Raw genomic sequence first — 18,841 nt, forward strand, 5'->3', positions numbered from 1 at the left:
CCACCATTTTTTGTGTTGGAGAGTGCATGTCTGTGTCTTACCTTTAGAATCCTTTTAGCATAGATAGTAGCGTGGATGAGATCAGTTAGGAAAAGATCACAGTGTATTACTGGGAATGTTAATTTCAGTATTTTAAAGGTACCTGGATTTCTGCAGCTGTTCTCATGCTACCTTGATATTTTGTTTCTCCGCCCTTTCTCTTCTTTCTTGTCCCCACAATCAATGACAGATATGGGAATCAATAAAATCTGGAGCTGCTCTTGAAAACCCTATGCTCTTGAACAGGTTCCTGCTGCTGACATTTGCAGTGAGTAATGATAATATGTCTCATACTTAGAGCATTGTAGAGGAAATGATGAAGTAGTTTCTTTTTATGAGTAATGCTGTATTAGCATATTAATGTTATCAGGATCATTCTCAGACATCTTAAAATGTCTGAAAGCATTTTAAAAAACCTAATAAGCTATTCTCCTGTACAGATATAAAATATTTTAGGAAGTATTGTTTAAAAAAATGCGGGTGCCATCTCATATTCTTTTCAACAAATGTGTAAGAATATCTGACATGTTTATAGATATTAGTAAAAGTAGAGCAACTTTTTCATGTTTAACAAATTGAAAGTTTTAATAAATAATGCTCCAGCTAACAAAAACTGTCTGTTTAAATCTTAAACTGTCTGTTTAAATCTTAAATAAAAACATATACAGAGAAGGGAAGTCTTCTAGTATTTTTTATTATTTTCTAAAATTATGACACAGTGAAGTAAGAACAGCTATGGTTAGTATGGTTAGTATCATCAACCATCAATTATGACTAGTATTCCAAACCATAATTTATTTTGATTTATATCTTTATTATCTAATTTCACAAAAATTTTTTTCTAGGATTTAAAAAAGTATCATTTCTATTACTGGTTTTGCTACCCTGCTCTCTGCTTCCCTGATGGAATACATATAATTCAGAAACCAGTGTGTCTTGGTGACAGATTCCCACTAAATCAGGTATTCAAAATACTAAATGTTATGAAGTCTATAGCACTAAGCAGTTTTGTGGGCTGTGAAACTTAATATTTTTGTTAGCGCATACTGAATTAGTTTGAGAATCTAATTTCTTTTAAAATCTTTTATTTCCATATGGGTTTTTTGTTTAGCTCTTTTTTCATTATTGTATAAAATTTCTCAGCTTAACATCACTTCAGCTTTATTCATTTAGATGCAGGTGTGGTAAACAATTCTTGAAGAGGCAGTTATGTTATTTTTAATTGTTATATACAGCTTATTGAATATATAGCTATATTCTTGAAATTCATTATATTTTCAAGAAACTTTTTAAAAGGGGTATTCCCTGGAAGAACTAAGTCCTTAGCAATTACAAAAGTGTTAATAAAATGCATGATTGGACAAGAAGAAGAACTGGATAAGGAAGTCTGGGGTTTTTAGGAGAAAAGTTAACAATTTTTTGTAGTTTCTTTCATATTACAGTGCAAAAGGATGAAAAAAATCAACTTGCCCACATGTACTTTTTTGCTTTGACAGAAGTTAAGGTTTTAGACTAGATATTAGGAAGCATTTTTTTACAGAACAGGTTGTTAGGCGATGGAATGGGCTGCCCAGGGAGGTGGTGGAGTCCCCATCCCTGGAGGGGTTGAAGAGTCGGTCGACATAGCACTGGGGGATATGGTGGAGTTGGGAACTGTCAGTGTTGGGTTGATGGTTGGACTGGATGATCTTCAAGGTCTTTTCCAACCTAGACGATTCTGTGATTCTGTGAATAATCAATGAGAAACTGTTTTTTTTTCAGGAAAAATGCTTAGTTCCCTTCTTGTCGGAAGACCCTTATTAGTTCTGTAGTAATAAATAGTGTACTAATACTAGTCACGATCCGAAGACAGAGTTTCAGCTAAACACTGAAAATACATATAACAAAATAAATTGAATGGGACTCTGTTCTTTTGCTAAGAACGGAGGGACAGATTTACTTTCTTATAAAGTTACTGTGACTATCAGAATGAGTTTTTTATCTTGTTTTAATTTCTACTGGTAGATCAGTTTGTGGCAAAATTAATACTGCTCCTGTTTAAATTTGCATCAACAAATGCTCTTTTAGCACCCGAATTTTTGGTCTCAGCTGTTGTGGTCATAATGGACTTTCAATATTCTGAATACACTATATTCTAAGTTTGAGTGAGCTCGCTTTCCCAGATGCTGAAACACTTTCTGTGGTTCTGTATAAGATTGTTAAAACTGTTGGTTACAGTCATCTTTTTTGCTTTTAGATTCAAGCACTTCAGAAAGCATATGATGAACTTTGCCAGAGAGAGGGAGTTACAGCCTTGCCTTATTTTTTAATCAAGTATCATGACAATTCTGTTGAGATATCTCTGCTGAAAAAGTGGGATGGTTTCTTCCAAGACCAAGGGGGGAAGGTAAGGAGAATTTTATGTCTTTTTATAACCTACAAATGTTTAATTTAGAAATGGTTTGAGAAATGTCTGTAATACTGAGCTGGGCACAGTGGTTGGCCAATGAATAGGCTGGGTAAATAGCTGAAGACCAGCAGCTTGGATTGATTTTTTTGTGTTAAGTGTCTCTAGTTCTTATGCAAAAGCCCAGTTATATCAGAGTAATAGTGAGCTTGAAAATAAAGTTCTTCATGCTCTGTCTCCCTCGTAATCAAAACAGAAACAATGTAAGTTTATGAGTTAGCATAACGATTAAAGTTTTCCAACCGCTTTTCTTACAATGCTATAATAATACAAAACACTTCTTTTATTGTTTGTGTACCAAAAATTGATACTCATATTTTGTGTATTTGTTGGTTGTGGTAACAGTAATCAGGGAATACTATACAGGAGTGTTCAACTTTCAGCGTGTGTTTTGCCACATGTACATGTTACAACATGAGAGCTTTGGATACAAATTGCTGGGAATCTGTAAATGAAGAATGTTCAAGGTAATGCTTTGTAATTTTGAAAGATAGATGGGTTGTGCACCAGAAGAGGCTGGGATATTTTTTCTGCTAAATGCAGAGATCATGCATGACCTTTGAGTATAAAGTGAGTACTGTCCATTGCTTCCAGTTAGGGAAGAATTACAATGATACATGGAGCAGGTGTCATCACAGCAAAGAGTTGACTGGCTTGGTTGGCTTGTGTTTATGTACATTGAATTCTGGTTTGGATCATGTTGCTCAGCTGCTGAACTTTGCTAGGCCTCTCTGAATGCTTTACTGTCTTTATTTTTGGTGAACTTCAAACTTTTTTTTATCTTGAATGTCATTGAAGTGTTAGGAAACAAAATGCAGAGTTATGGCGAAGAGCTAATAAGTGCTAGTAAGTTTTTTAAGGAGGTCTTGTCACACCTCATAAAAGTAATTTGGTTCTGTTTTATAATACTTGATCTTCAGTTATTTTTTTTACTTTTCCAAATTTGGTTTTCTGAAATTAAGACCTAGGTCTGCAGTTCTTTGTAAAATAAGAATGTGAAGGCTGAGGTTTTAACTGGTAGTATAACTACAATAATGGGTCACAGGTAAGAGTTTACTTACTTATATAGGGACATTGTCAATATGAGAGAAATCTGTAATCATCTGGAATATATTTCTTCATTAACATTCACTTAGAGGGAAGTGCCAAAATTTTAGATCTGTTGGATAACATTTATTGCATCAATACTGCCTATAGAGTTTGTTTGTATTTCAGAGAGTCAACTGAACTTGCTCCCCTGGAAGAAAATATGTTTTTGCTGTTGCTGAGTTAATTTTCTGCTAGTTTATGAAATGGAATCAGGTTACTAAGAGGTCTTCTGCCTGCTTGAGTGAGCAGTTGCAAAGCAGCAGCAGTAGTGTATGGCTGGGAGGAGGGGTGGCGAGCGGGCTCCTGTTTCTCCTATCTGCAGCCATTAGATTGGCTCATCTGCATTGCGGACTGCTCTAGGGACACCTCACTGATGTGCCAGAGTGCAGGCCAGGCACTCTAAGCCCATCTGTAGGCAAAGAAGCAGGAGGGGAGGGCTCTGTAGATGTGAGAGGCACAGGTATCACTAGTGATGGCCGAGTTCGGATGTTCAGCATATCTGAAAGTAGGCAGTGGCATCTTTCTAATCTCTGGATGTGTTTTGGTTCTGCATCAACTGTGAAGTAAGCTCCTAGTTTAGCTGCCTCAGTTATGAGCATGGTATTACACTGGTTCAACATGAGATAATGTCCAGTGCCTTTATTTAGATCCTGTCTTGAAGGTTGGCTTTACAAGTGATTTTTATGCTGGTTTTGCTTTGACTTGACATCCTGCTGACCTGTCCTCTTTCATTTTTTGATCATCCCAAAATCAATACAGAATTTTGTTTTGAGAGCAAGGCTTCTGTTGTTGGGCTTCTGCCATAATGGTGTGTTTAAGGAAGATGCAAGTACTGTAGTGAAAAGTATATGTCCATAAAGAGACTTAACTGAACACATCTCAAAGCTGTGGCAAACGCTTGACTGAAATCTGGTGTGACCATGTATTAGACATTTGTAAATACGTAAAATGTGTGTGTAGGCCTTCTCTGTTCAGAAGTTTCACATTAAAAATGCCAGGTAACTTTTACTGTGAACTGAATATCAGCATGGATAGATGACCTCTCATTTAGAGCAATTTTATTTGCAGGTGACAGTTGGAGTTTATGATCCATGTAATTTATCCCACTATCCAGGATGGCCACTGAGAAATTTCCTGATCCTGGCAGCCCACAAATGGTATCTACTTTATTCTTTCCTACAGAGGTTAATTAATTGGTTGATAGCAAATTAGGCATTTTTCTCTCCATGGCACTTTACTCATATCACCCACCTGAGATTTAACTTTTAACCTTGACATGACTCACCTTCAGTGATTCTGATTTCGCATATTATTCTGTTTTTTACTTCTGTCAGTCACAAGCTCCTATTATTCCTAATCCTCACATGCATGCATGTACCTGGAAATATATGCTTCAGAACCTGCCAATACCTTCTAGCTGTTGCAAATCTTGTTTAAAGTATTCTATGATTTTATGTAATTAATTAGTGCCAAGTAATAGTAGACCTAAGTTTTGAAAATCAGACACTCTGGTTTTCTTGTAGTGCACCTTATTTAATTTTTTGGGGACAAGTTGGGAAGACAGGACACTCTGGTGTTTGAAAAAAATGTATCATTTAAAGTATCAAATAAATTTGGGTTGCTGTAACAAAAATGTAATTAAGTGGCATTTTCATAGTTTCGACTTTTACATTTTATTACAAAGCACACAGCAGGGAGAAGACATACCTCAGTTAGGTATGGCATTTTCTGGGCTGCTAGCTCAACTGTAGCATAGAAGGATGTGTAAGTGCCCAGAGAGCTTTACACGTTCTGAGATTCAGAGGTTTTTAGGCACTAAAGTTTTAATTGTTTCATTTGGTTATTTGAGTCATAAGGAGGAAGAATGATACTATATTGAGAACTAAGAGGACTTTGCTTGTGCCATGGCAAATTACATCATCTCACCTGATGTGTGCTCTAGTGTTTCCCTGCTTTTTATTCCTCTAAATATGCAGTTTGTCCAGCAGCACTGTGTAAATGACAGAGGACAGGCTGACAGTGTAATTTTTTTAGATCTGTTTCACAGCAAACTAGTCATTTTCACACACTAAGCAATTGCTTTTATTTATATCTCATAAGAATGAAAGTGTTACAGTACTAAGAGAAAAAGCCTTACTCAGAATCTGCAAGAGACTAAACCTGTGTGCAGTCGTATTTAAATGAAGTCTCTTTCCTGTTAATGAAGTTGCATGTCTCTCTGGATTTATCTTTTTTTAAATGGCAGGGGCAGCATTCTCCAGTCCGTTGAAGTGCTGTGCTTCAGAGATAGGACCATGCAAGGGGTGAGAGACATAACACACAGCATTATCTTTGAAATAAAACTTCCGGAGAGAGCCCTTGGCCCAGGTAATACATTTTTTGAAAAAAATTTCTTTCCCATTTTTTTTTTTCTCCCTCCTCAATCATGGTGAAGACGAAAAAAATCAATTAATGCTACTAAATCATTGCATACGCTAAGTTATTTCCAATGGATTTTAAATTGTTCAAATTTCTGTTAAATGTCTATAAAGGAAATGGTTCATTCTTCAAGAAAGAAAGAGGAGAGCTTATTCTCTTTTAATTTTTTCCTCCTTAAATTGTATTTCTAATTTTAAAAAGAAGAAAAGTCCTCCTGGTGTCATATGAAATACAAAACCCAGGCAATTAGCAATTAGTCTCTTTTTTTCTTGTTAAATTTGTATGCAGTCCCTCAGCTAGAAAAAGTGTGTATGATAATGAATTTATGTGATGCAAACTTTCTGTATATTTCTAAAATGGTAGAAGCCTACTACAGAGTGGGATTGATTCTTCAATCCCATAGTGAGGTAGGCAGATGTATTTTAAAGCCATAAATTTAAAACATTAGAACATAATCTCAGACTCTGTGTGTACAGGACAGTATCACAAAATTTCTCTAGCTCATCCAAGAAGTTCTGAATGCTTTACATACCATCGTTGTGAATTGTTTAATTATTATGTAATTAGGACATATAATTCTCTATTGAACTTTACAGATGGGGTCTAGGGAACACAAAGAGATGTTTGAACTTGGCAAAATTTACTGAGTTCTGAATATAGCAGTCTGTTTGACGTTAAAGATCCAGAGGCTCAATGAGGAATGATGCCATCTCTCTGTCCTCAGTTTGAAGCAAGCTGAACAGGCAAAAGCAGCACATCCAACACCTGAGAGTAAAGCACTTCTCCAAGAAGCAGTACTTTCAGTTGATGTAAACTAGCAAAATTTGTATTGCAACATATACTAATTTGTTATTTACTTACAGGTTTACAATTTGTTTGTTTTTTTCTGATAAGGTTAAATCCAACAAAATTTTTTTCTTCTACCCTGTGATACTAAGGCTTTCATTCTATTCTTCCTTCTTCCTTCCTTTGTTTTTTTTAATGTCAAACAGATTGTCCAAAAGCTGTTGGATGGGAGAAAAACCAAAAGGGAGGCATAGGTCCAAGGATGGTTAATCTCAGCGAATGCATGGATCCCAAAAGGTTTGTTTATTATCTTTTAAATTTCTATAGTTTTCTTTACATGGGCTTAAGCCATAACAAGTTGAAATGTGAAATGCAAGGACTATCTGTCTCTGTCAGGTAAGAATATACAGTAACACATATACTGTTTGGACAGTCCTGTTGGAGGTAAGGACCGTAATAGAGCAGAGTGCACTGCATGCAGCAGCAATGTTTGCAATTTTTGACTCTAGCTTAAAATTCCAAACGCATTATATTTAACACTGAGTGGAATGTAGGTCATAGTGTAACAGGCCTGTGGTGTTCACTGAATTCTTTATATGTAAAAACCTGCAGGTTACAGAAAATAAGCATGCAGAAAAGTTCAGCCTTTTGGAATTGTTAGAGTGTGACAGGAGAGAGCTCAGGAAACATGAGCTTAGTAATTTTTATCATTCTGCAGATAATGTATGGGCAATGGATTGAAAACAGTCTAGTTACACAGCCTTTTGGTTCATCTGCTTTCACTGACTACATTGGTGTTCTTGACTTTGAAACACTGTAGGAGAGTGTTGATCTAATGGCTTAGGTTAACATATTTTACCTATCAAGCTAAGCCATTTTTGTCTTGTAATTGTGGCCATTCACAGTATGTTCTTAGACATTAGAGAAGGTTCATTTGAGGGCTCTTAATTCTTTAAGTAAATGTAACTTGACCTTTTTGTGTGCATGCTCACTTCCGTTAATTCCCAGAGAGACTGTTGGTAATATGCCAACTTTGGCATTTGTGATCTTAAATTCTTGTTGAACAAATAATTTACTGGATACTGCAGAAGTTACGTCCATGATGTACAAGGGATTGAAAGTGTCAGGAATCTGAGAACTGTCATGACCTAACTTGATGAGAGTTTTTCACACCCTGTGTTCTGATGAATTCAAAAATCTGACACTAGGTTGAGCATGGATTTCCCATCTCATTTTCCTGCTAAAACTTCCACAAAGAATTGATGACATCCTTTAGGGGGCAAATGTATATTTCATATTAAGGACAGATGTAACTGGATACAAGAAACCAGTTAATTTAAAAAAGAAAAATTTATGGACAAATGATCCGTGTCTTATCACTCAGCTTAACAGGAATCTTGGCTGAGACACTATTTTCACGCATCAATTTTGTTACTAAAATTTTAATCTTGGATTGTTACCTTTTTCAGAAGCCCTTAGAGACTTGTTCCAAATTGTAAGGAAGTATGTGGCTTTAGTGGATTTTTTTACAGCAAGTCCAGAGTGGCTAGCTGACACCTTTTCTGTATATCCTAGTTTTTGAAAGAGAACACTTTCCTAGCAAAATTTTGTGATTAATAACCATCTTGTCAAATGTCTGCAAACTATTTTTTTTAAACTTCCACTTTATTAGCTATCTTTCTACTCTTGTTTCAGTAGTGATTTACTCTTCTGTTTTTCACAGTTTTTAGTCACAGCTTTTATAAGAATGTTGATTAGTGGTGTTCGGCCAACACATTAGTTACAGGAGGAGGTTCCAAGGAAATTGAGTATCAGGAATAGTATGTGTATTTATATAGAATGACTTTTGGCATCTTCTGTTTCCTTGTTTTTCTTGTGTGTCTGATTGGCAGAATGGTTAAAAATTTATGGGTAGGACCCTTCAGAACATACTTCACGTGTCACAAGCAAACAAGCAGCATAAAGAAAGTTCTTCTGATCTCCTTGCCATGCACTTTATTATTAGGTGGAAGTATGCTTGGGGGACTTTGTTTTTCATATTACCTATATGTTAAATTGTTGAATTCTTTCTCTCCTTTAAAAAAAACCATATTGAACTTTTCCAGTTGAAACAGAAGTAACTGCTTTGTTGAAGAAACGCAAGAACGTTCAGAAGTATGTTATTTATTTCATGGTATAGGTTAGCAGAATCATCAGTGGATCTTAATTTGAAGTTGATGTGCTGGCGGTTGGTGCCTACTCTTGATTTGGAAAAAATTGTGTCTGCCAAGTGTCTGCTGTTAGGAGCTGGTACACTGGGTTGTAGTGTTGCGAGGACCTTGATGGTAAGTCCTGAGTTACTCTTTAAAATAATCTGCTGTTTCTTGTAAATTCTATAGGGTTATTTATTTTTGAGTGGCTGCCATGGCACGTAAGAGAAAAGTTTTATTCCTCTGTATTAAAGTACACATAATACATATTAGTTGGTACTATAAATTGCAGGGAAGAGGTAAGACCTGCAGCCAGTAGAAATAACTTGAAGCTCTGCTAATAGTAGATAGTAAGAGAACTGTGGGAGTGTCAGCTCTGCGCAGCTGTGGGAGATTCAATATGTTAAGAGTCAAATCATGTGTTATTGGTAAATGATTAAGAGGCAAGTTGGCATTGGCCTGTCAGCCCTGCACAGCTGTGGGAGATTCAATACTTAAGAGCTAAATCGACATTAGCTGGTCAGTTTTTGGGGAGCTCAGTCAGAGAGCTCAGCGAGAGAGCTCAGTTTGGGGAGCTTGGTAAAGGTGGAGAGCTCTGCTTGGAGAAGCAGGCCTTGGAAGATGTGTGTAGGCCTGGAGAAGCAGCAAGGCTTGGAGGAGAAGGAGGCCTTGGAAGAGAGATACTAAGCTGTGCTAGTGTGAAGAAGATGGCAGCACCGAGACTGCCTGTGTGGTATGGAACTGTTTGTGGGATAAGAGGGTTGATGACTGTCTAGTTGCTGATTTGCTTATTATGAAGTAAGAGCTTGGATGAGAGCAAAAGTATGTATTATTGTATGAGTATGTATTAATGTAAGAAGAGAGAAAAAGAGATATTAAAGAAAATAAACAGCCCCTGCCCTGCAGAAAGAAAGAAGAACATTGTGACGTGTGAATTATTTTGGCCGCTACAACTTAATACAACTTAGTACAATTTAAAGCAACTTATTAAATTTAATACAGAGAACCTTAGCAGAATAGTAATTTGTTTTGAATTTACGTAAAGAAAGATCGAACAAAAAATTCTGGAATGAATTGACAATCTAATAGGATCAAATTCACAGTGAAGCACTTGAAGTAAGTTACTGTGCTGATACTTTCAGGGATGTTTACCACATCCCACTGAATCCAACAGGGTTTTGAGAGATTACTGTTGAATTTGAACAGATCAAATTTTCCGTTCCCTTATTTCAGTGCAAGTACAACATTGTTGCTGTGAATAACTTCAAAAGCTTTTGTAGCTTGATCTTTTTAGAAAAATTGGACAAAACTCTTGAGTTTCTGTCATTACTCAAAAGTATATGTCTAAGCCCGTTGTACTTACCCTTATGTAAATTACTTTCTTGTTTAGGGTTGGGGAGTCAGGAAGATTACATTTGTGGACAATGCAAAGATCTCCTACTCCAACCCAGTGCGACAGCCACTGTATGAGTTTGAAGACTGTCTTAGCGGGGGGAAGCCTAAGGCACTTGCAGCAGCAGACAGGCTACAGAAAATCTTCCCAGGAGTGGTAAGATCAGTATTTAAAATGTGTTAATACGTTCCTTGGAAGAGAACCAATGACTTGAAAAAGTTCTAGAAATTAAGCATTATTATGAGTGGGGAAAAAAACAGGTGTTATCTGACAAATCTGTAAGAATTTTATTTCAAATACTTCATACCTGTTAAACTTTGAGACAATAAATATTTGGAATAATGAAATATAATTAAGAATCATCTGAATCAGCTTGTAGCACATTGATGTGAAGTAAATTTTTTCTCTGTCCTAGTATGTCAAAATGAACTTCCAGTAGTGGCTGCTTTTAACACTGTGTTTTCCCACTCTGCTCTTAAATGTGAGTTTAGACACATTAGTTATCTATTATGGGAGCAGGAGGTCTTGAAGGCAGTAATAAATGTATTGTTGAGATTTCCTATGATGTTTTACACCCAAAATTTGCAATCTTATTTAAGTTGATTTTCTACATTAGAGGCAAATAACTTTTAACTTCCAGAAAAGGGAAGTAATTTGTAGCAACCTGGAGAAGATAAGTGTTGGCCTTTTGGGGAGCCTGGTGGTAATAACTTACTATTAAAATGCAGTAGTTGAAAGAGAACAAAGGCAAGAATTAATTTTTATGTTAAGAAGCTTTATCATGAAAGACCCACCAAGGGCAGCCTTTGTCCTCTTTGACTCCAGGGATGTGCATCATATGAACATTATTCAGTGCGCATGTTCAAATGCATCTAATTTTCAATGCTGAAAAAAAGTAGATTTTTAAAAAAAAAAACCTTACAAATATTTGCAATTATCTTAGTTTCAGTCTTCATTTGGGGGAAGAATTGATATTGGCTATAATTTTAGAATAGAGCAAGCTGAGAGCATGTCTATCATGAACAAAATTTTTTAATACTCGTTTGGCATGTGCTAGAAGTCAGCTGTTTATAGGGTTTTTTTGGAATTGAGACTGTCTTAGAATTGGTAGCTATAGTTACCAGAGCTTAGCTGGCAAACAGTATCTTAACCGCTTAGTGTAATAAGAATGAGTTATGTATACTTACTATGCAATTCTGTATTTAAAATGCCACTGATTATGTTACTAGTCATAATATTATTGAGTTATGAACAGTGGAATATAGATTGTTATGTTGTTGATGATCAGTGTGGTGAACAAGCTTTACAGAAGATAATTTCCAAACATATTTAGGTTCATTTAGTTTGACCCAAGGATTGCTTTGTGCTTCTGTTTTCATCTGAGTTGATCCTATTATTGTTATTGATCATGAAATCAGTATTGGTACTAAGTAGTAATTAAATGAATATTTGAATATTAAACAATGATTCCCAGAATAAAAAAATGCTAAATATTTTACTTCCAGAACTTTTGGTAAGTAAATCAGAAGACACTCTCTGAAAGTTCATAGAATTCTATTTAACCTTGCTGCATTGTAGTGTTACTGTTACTTGGTGATGTTCATTTAGTTACAGAAATATTAACTAGTAGAACAAGTACAGAAAAGAAAGCATCTGTGTGGTGTCACACAGAGCACCACCATGATGCTAACTAGGATTTGTGTCACATGATTTCTCGCTGTTTAAACTTGAGAAAATTAAAGCAGGAATATTAAGAAGGAATGAGTAGTTTAATTAGAAGAAATAAAAGCTTCTTTATGGAATCCTGAGTGGTACAGTTTTGCATGTAGAGATAAAGATCAAAAGTAAGTATTATGAGTTTTCTTGTTAGAAATAACCAAGAAAGCAGAAGACCAGGCTGTACTTTGGAATCTTGAGATGATGATGAGGCTTTAAAAAAAGAAAAGGTTTTTTTTAACCTGGAGAGGAGCTTCCAGTAATAAGGGGGAACCAGTAACAATGCTTTAGTGAGCCTGTATCAGTAAGTGTTAGGAGATTTGGTATACATGGGAAAAAATCACTTTTCCTGTTCAGTAATAGCATATACAACATGCAACCTGCACTGTATGTAAGGAATTTCTCCTCCACCATATGCCTCAAATGTTCTGCATCTACCACTGATTTTTTAGCACATCATCCCTATCGGTGTTACTCATTCTCTCTTGTTTCCTTGTGCCATGGATGGGCCACATCTGATTAGCCTTCAGTGGGACTCAGACCTAGTTTCATAGCTTTGTGGCACAATGAGGAGAAAGCAGTTGCACAGATCCTCTGTACCCTTATGATAGAATGTTTCTAATATATTTTTTTGTCAAACTCATTCCCACAGTAGAATTTGTGGAGAGTTATCATGTTTTACCATCAGTAAATACACAAACAACATGCTAGCATTAGCAAGAATTAACAGGGCTTAACAGTAAAGACGCTGGTTCAAACAGTTAATATCATGCTGACAGCATGTGAGAGTGGTGAGGTTTAAGCAGCAGGCCAAGCACATGGACTAACAGTAAGTCTTTAATTAGCCAGGGTGAAGTCTTGGTGCTTTGGGATGGTTTGGACAGTGAAGCTACTGCAGCTGGAGATTTTTATAACCCAGCTGAGTTTGCTGGGCTTCTCAAAATGGAGCTGCCTCTGTTACTGCAGACTGCTCTGTTGCTTGTTATCAAACGCCATATTTATCAGTATAAATGTCTTTGAATAAAAAGATTAGTTTTCCTGGACTTTGAGCCTGCTCGTTTCTGTCATACTGAAGGAGTAGCCAAAGCTGTCTCTTGCTGTTTGGAAACCCACAGAGTCTTTTAAGCCCATGGGAATCCAAGCAGTAATGCTGGTTCTGAGGGCACTTCTGAAAATTTGGTTTTATATTTCTGTGCAATTCACTTGCAGTCTAATTTACTTTCTTTGATTTCAGCATGAGTAATATTTTGCAACAATATGCAGTTTCTCCTGGTTGACTGTGAAATGCTTGACTGCTCTATGTGAATTCTTTTTTGTTTTTTCAATTTTACATCCTTTCTAGTTGGAAGAGTAACCATCTCATCATTGCAAATGAAACAAGAAGGAATGCTTTGGCAAGGAGCTTTGATTTGTTTCATTCCGCTTCTAAGATTATCATTAGCTGTAGCTTAGAGTTTTATAATAAAAAAGAAGGGAGGACTTGAAAACAGCAGAATTTACGGATTTACAGCCTTTCATTACAAGTAGGTAACGCACAGAGTCAGTCATTCATATAGCTGCTGTTGAATTAGACTTTATTGGTTCTCTTATACAATCATTTCCTGAAGTATTCAGGCATGGATCTCCAGTGTATTCAGCATTTTATCATCCTTTGTACTACACTGCATGGGGGGCCACTTCATGTAGGTATTTCCAATAATACAATTTAATGATGGCAACATCACATTTCTTAATTTTCTGTGTACCTGCAGCACACTTCTGTTCAGGTTTCATATTTTGAGCACAGATATCTTCAAAGTGATCCAGGCCATGGTTTAACAAAAAATGCAGAAAATTAATAGCAACGTGAATAAAAATGAGAGAGAAGGTTATGGTAGCATCACAAAATGCAATATTTTGATATCTGTTTGCTTTTTAAAAAAACAAAAGCACTGGAGTCTCAAGCACAGCTTTGGTCAGCTGTCAGTGAAAGTGTTGACAAGTGCATTATCTTTTATGATTTTGCACATGTCAACATACAGTCCCTTTTTTTAATAAGTATGTGATTCTAATATGGGATGGTAACTGAGTATCATTTTGTTTTGGATAATTTGGGGGCATTTTAAATCTTTTGTTAGTATGAAGATTCTGGTCTTGAAATCTAAGCCTTTTTGTGAGCAGTCAAGCAAAATTCTTTTTGTCATCTATAGATTCCCTGAGATTTTGGAATTCTGTGGAATGAATGACATCTATCTTTGTGGATATATGCACATTTACTCCTTAAAATAATATGCATGTGCCATCGCAAGGTACGCTTTTGCTCTTTTTGCCAGCATTTGGCTGCAAAAGTGTACCTCAGCCACTTTTGCTAGTGACTGGTGTCTTTTTTTCAAGGGATAGTTATTCAAATAAAATTAAAGCTATTAAAGCTGCTAGATTTGTATATATTCCTACAGCTACAGGCATTGGATAGAGGGGTTTTTTTTTGAATTCTGGTAAGATTTTAGTATTTTATAAACCTTGTTACCATACTTCCATGCAGCTAGTGTTCAACTTATTTGTTTACTTGTTCATTTATTTTTTTTGAACAAAAATGAACTTCCTAAGTCACCAATAGTGTCAGTTATACTTATCTAATAAATCAGCACTTGTATGCAATACAGGGGTGTGACAAGTTATCCATAAATACATTACTTGTATACAGCATGGATTAAGTTTTATGTTCCTGCCACAGCTTTTTGGAGGAGATAATGACAGTGAAGGTAAAACCTTCTCCAATAATTACCCAGTGTCTGTGCTGGTGATGCAGAGCTGTCCTCTCTGGGAAACAGTGGAGCTGCCCAGTTAAATAGCATACTGGATCACTGCGGACTCTACATTTTTCCCCTTGGAGGTGGGGGACGGGGGAAAGAAGGGGAAGAAAAAAAAGGTCCATGCTTTAATATGGTTAATGCAGATATTACTCAAATTCATTTCCCCAAGCTGCTATATGTGTCTTGTTTGTTTTTATCTTCAGGGATATTTATGATGTTTAGAATGTATACTTCACCCTTCTGGTTATTTGGCTCACCTGGATTTATGAGTTGCGTATGTAATTGGTCTATACAAAAGTATGTTCCACCAACCTTCCTTTCCTCTCTTCCCATGTAATTTTATGTTTGGTTCATCTAGCTTTTAAATTGTTAGTTGCTTACAGCACAGGGACAAGCAAGGAGACTTCGGCAAAGCCTATGCTTCTGTAACATATATGAAGGATCCATTATTCTCCTATAGCAGATGGCTGACAGATTGTGTTAACATATTTCCAAATGCGTGAGTTAATTGTTTGCATTGTATATGCATTGTGTATATGCTTATTTGGCTCTTTAGCCATTTTCTGCTCAATGTGCCTTGCCCAAATATGGAGTTGGAAGAGGCATATGTTTCTGCAATAGGAACAACCTCTTCCAGCATCTGCATAGTGCAAGCCTCCAGACATCCAAGCGCTGGAGTAAGAAGTCTCAGAAGTGATTTTCTTCTATATGAAGTTCACATATGGCTGGTTGAATTACATGAAAATCATTCGAGACTATCGTTCTTCTTTGTAAAGAATTTAAAACAAAGAGGAGAATGTGTAATACTTTGCATCTGTCTTACTGTAATTGAAACAATATTTGGTATCAGAAATATAAACTACATCCTGTTAACATTGTGTTTGAAGTGGCTGGAAAGATCATCCAGGACGAAGGTTTTATAGAAGTTGAACAGTATGATCATAATCATATGTAAGATCTGTCTGCTTGCTTGTGTAGTGATGTCTGTAACCTCTGGGATTTGGAGCAGTTCAGTTGTCTTCTTGTAGGGATTTGCCAGACCTAATAAGACCTTCTGAGAGACTGGGCTTGTTAGTTCAGGCACTGAGCCCCCTGAACATGGTTGGTCTGCTCTCATGACCCAGACTAGTGTGTTTGCATTGAGCTGCTCTGTTCTGGAGAAGTGCAGCACTGGGACTGCCATTCCCTCAGAAACTTTAGCACTACGCTCTAGTGCACAGCACTGATATACAGAGAGATGGAAAGCATAAAGTTGCCATCCTGTCAAACAGTAATTGAATTTGTACTCTACAATTTTGTATTGAACTTTATAATAATTCTATTCAGTCACAAGTTTATCTTTTTAATATGTTGTTTTCTGCCTACCTCCATCTAGAGTTCAGAAGGCTATAACATGAGCATCCCTATGCCAGGCCACCCAGTGAATTTTTCTGAAGTAACAATGGCACAGGCTCGGAAGGATGTGGCTAAACTTGAAGAGCTTATTGATGCTCATGACGTTGTTTTCCTGCTAATGGACACTAGAGAGAGTCGATGGCTTCCTGCTGTTGTTGCAGCCAGCAAGAGGAAGGTATCATACCATACCTTGATAATATTCTTGTCACTGTATTTCAGCTCTTGCATATCAACCAGCTGTGTGTTCATAAAAGAACTTCATAGGAAATTGAAATATTTGACCAATATTTTGTGATTGTGCAGAATTTTTTTCTTGTTTTCTGTAGCCTCAAAGATTCTGTATAAGGCAGAGAGAGAGTGTTGAAAAGAGGAAATAGAAACTTGTATCACAGAATCATACAGGTTGAAAGAGACCTCTGGAGGTGATCTTATTCAACTCACTGTTCAAAATAGGGCCAGTTTACAGCATGTTGCTCAGGGTCTTGTCTAGTCGGTATCTCTTGAGCATCTCCAAGGGTACATATTTCATAGTAATACTAAGAGAAATAATTTCATAGTAAGACAATCATAGAAAGAAGGACTAAAGACGTTACAGTAGTGATTGATAGGGGATGTGAATTGTAGAAACATGTCTGAAACCACATTTTCAAAATATATCTCAAAAGTGAAAAATTAGAAAGTGAATTCTGAACTTTAAAAAAGTATGCCAATACTTCTTTAGTTAAAAGTTAACTTTGGGTTTTTCCTCATTGCCTTATTGGAAAACATACTGTTGTGCTGCGCCAATGCATCCAAACTGCCCATGACTCGTACTCAGGTAGTGTTGCATGCTTCAGCTATTTCTGTAGCTTAAAAATAATATCCTCATGTTACAGGCAAAGAAGAATGAAGGGAGAGGGCTGCAGTACATGAAATTAAGGATGTGAATTCTTATAGTAGTATCTGAAGCTTTAAAGATTATACTCTGTATACGAGATTAGTGAGACTGTTCGCTTAAATGCTTACATAGTCCCAGTGTTAGAACATCTTTTGTGGTCGGTGTACAGACCTGGTCATACAAACCAGACTGAGAAATAAAACATAACCTTAACAAAATTTTGCAGGAGAGTCACAAGAGCATATGGGGAGAAGATTTTGAACCTCTTTTTCCTGTTCTACAAATCTTACTGAGGATTAGACATGAATGATTAGAGCCTTTACTTTTGTGTGAATGTTGTTCTTGAAGACAGTGTGGCACCCAAACTTTTTCTGTGAAAAAGAATATTCTAAATCACACAGGATTCTGGAAGCATCATCTTTGTCCAGATTAATACAGTCTTGAAAATACAGTTTTGCTGAAGAATGCAATGAAATTATCCTGAACACGTACTTCCCCTGCTATCATGATGTACACTTTAGTAAAACAGTCTCAAGTAATCTTGATATTTCTTAATTCAAGAATTATGCGGTTTCATTTTTGCTCAGTTAAAATAGCACAAAATCAGAAAATGCAAGTATTAAGCTTTTAACGTGTCAGCTTAACCACAGTGCACATCCTGTGTATTTTGTGGCATAAATGTAATGATGTCCGTAGCAATTTATAGGTTGTGAACTTAACATGAGAGTGAAAGAAAACATACGTGTGACACAGCTGAGTCAATGTTGTTATTCAATCTTTGCTTTTTGTATTTCCTGACCCCTGTGATTTTTCAGCTATGACAACTCTACTTTCCTAATAGTTGTTGTTTATGGTTCCTTTTGTTCGTGTTTATATTTATTTCCAAAAAACCTGGACAGTAGAGAGGAGAGAGAATGCAGATTTGTGGTATTTGCAAATTAGTTTTATCTTACAAATTCCAAGTATGTTCTCCTTTCTCCTGAAGTTTATGGTCATTTGAACTTAACTAAATTTCCTCTGCACCTGCTTTGCAAGCAGTTTTTTTCCAAATCAAACAGTTCTCTCTTTTAAGCCAAGGTCTTAAATTATTTTCTTTTCTTTCATTCATTCCTTATTTTAAATAGATTTCTGATCCTGAGTGATAGGCTTTTATGTCTTTGTAGCTCAAATGAACTTCCCTTTGCCAGTGAGCTACACTGCCAGTGAAAAAATCAGTGTGTCTCTTTAGTGTGGACTTCACTGAGGTATAACCTCAGGTGTAACTGAGTGTATGTAATTTGATAATTGAAGCAGTTCCTACTTAATCCTGCTGTCTTTTCTGCAGTTTGCACCTGTGATCTTTCAGCAATCTTTTAGCTTTTTAAAAACAACACAGAAATGACATAAAAAGAGTAAGTTTGTAAAGCTGGATATTGAAACTGGAAAGTGCCATCCTACTCTTTCGTGTGATGGTTGGCAGTTATAAGCAGTATACACAGTTTTGTGTGCAGCCCCTCCCTCAGGTTCAGTCAGGATAGGGGTGTTTTAATGATCTCCAAAACTCTTCCTCACACATTTGCTTAGCTAGCAGTCCTCCACTATATTTGCCTTACAGTATTCAAATCATACTTTGAGGACAAATTTTGTAATTTCTTTGTGACAGTTCTCTGATATTCAGTGCCATAGTGTGTCTGACTGCATCACGGGGATTTTCATAAGATC

The 18,841-nt window shown here is 36.3% G+C and overlaps 1 protein-coding gene across 13 annotated transcripts in view; it reads left to right on the top strand.

Moving 5' to 3' along the window:
- Nucleotides 1-18,841, top strand: part of ATG7 (autophagy related 7) — a 114,942-nt gene that overhangs the window by 7,231 nt on the left and 88,870 nt on the right. For all 13 annotated transcript variants that reach the window (XR_012624753.1, XR_012624754.1, XM_074836628.1 and 10 more), the window contains 9 exons: nt 230-307; nt 885-1,001; nt 2,276-2,425; nt 4,643-4,731; nt 5,820-5,941; nt 6,985-7,075; nt 8,958-9,102; nt 10,358-10,516; nt 16,244-16,438. Coding sequence is in view for 11 of the 13 variants with exons in the window: in XM_074836628.1 (XP_074692729.1) it covers nt 230-307; nt 885-1,001; nt 2,276-2,425; nt 4,643-4,731; nt 5,820-5,941; nt 6,985-7,075; nt 8,958-9,102; nt 10,358-10,516; nt 16,244-16,438 (1,146 nt within the window). In the remaining 2 variants the exon portion in view is untranslated. The remainder of the gene's footprint in view (nt 1-229; nt 308-884; nt 1,002-2,275; nt 2,426-4,642; nt 4,732-5,819; nt 5,942-6,984; nt 7,076-8,957; nt 9,103-10,357; nt 10,517-16,243; nt 16,439-18,841) is intronic.

This window comes from Strix aluco, chromosome 11 (genome assembly GCF_031877795.1).
Source record: "Strix aluco isolate bStrAlu1 chromosome 11, bStrAlu1.hap1, whole genome shotgun sequence".
Taxonomy (NCBI): Eukaryota; Metazoa; Chordata; class Aves; order Strigiformes; family Strigidae; genus Strix; species Strix aluco.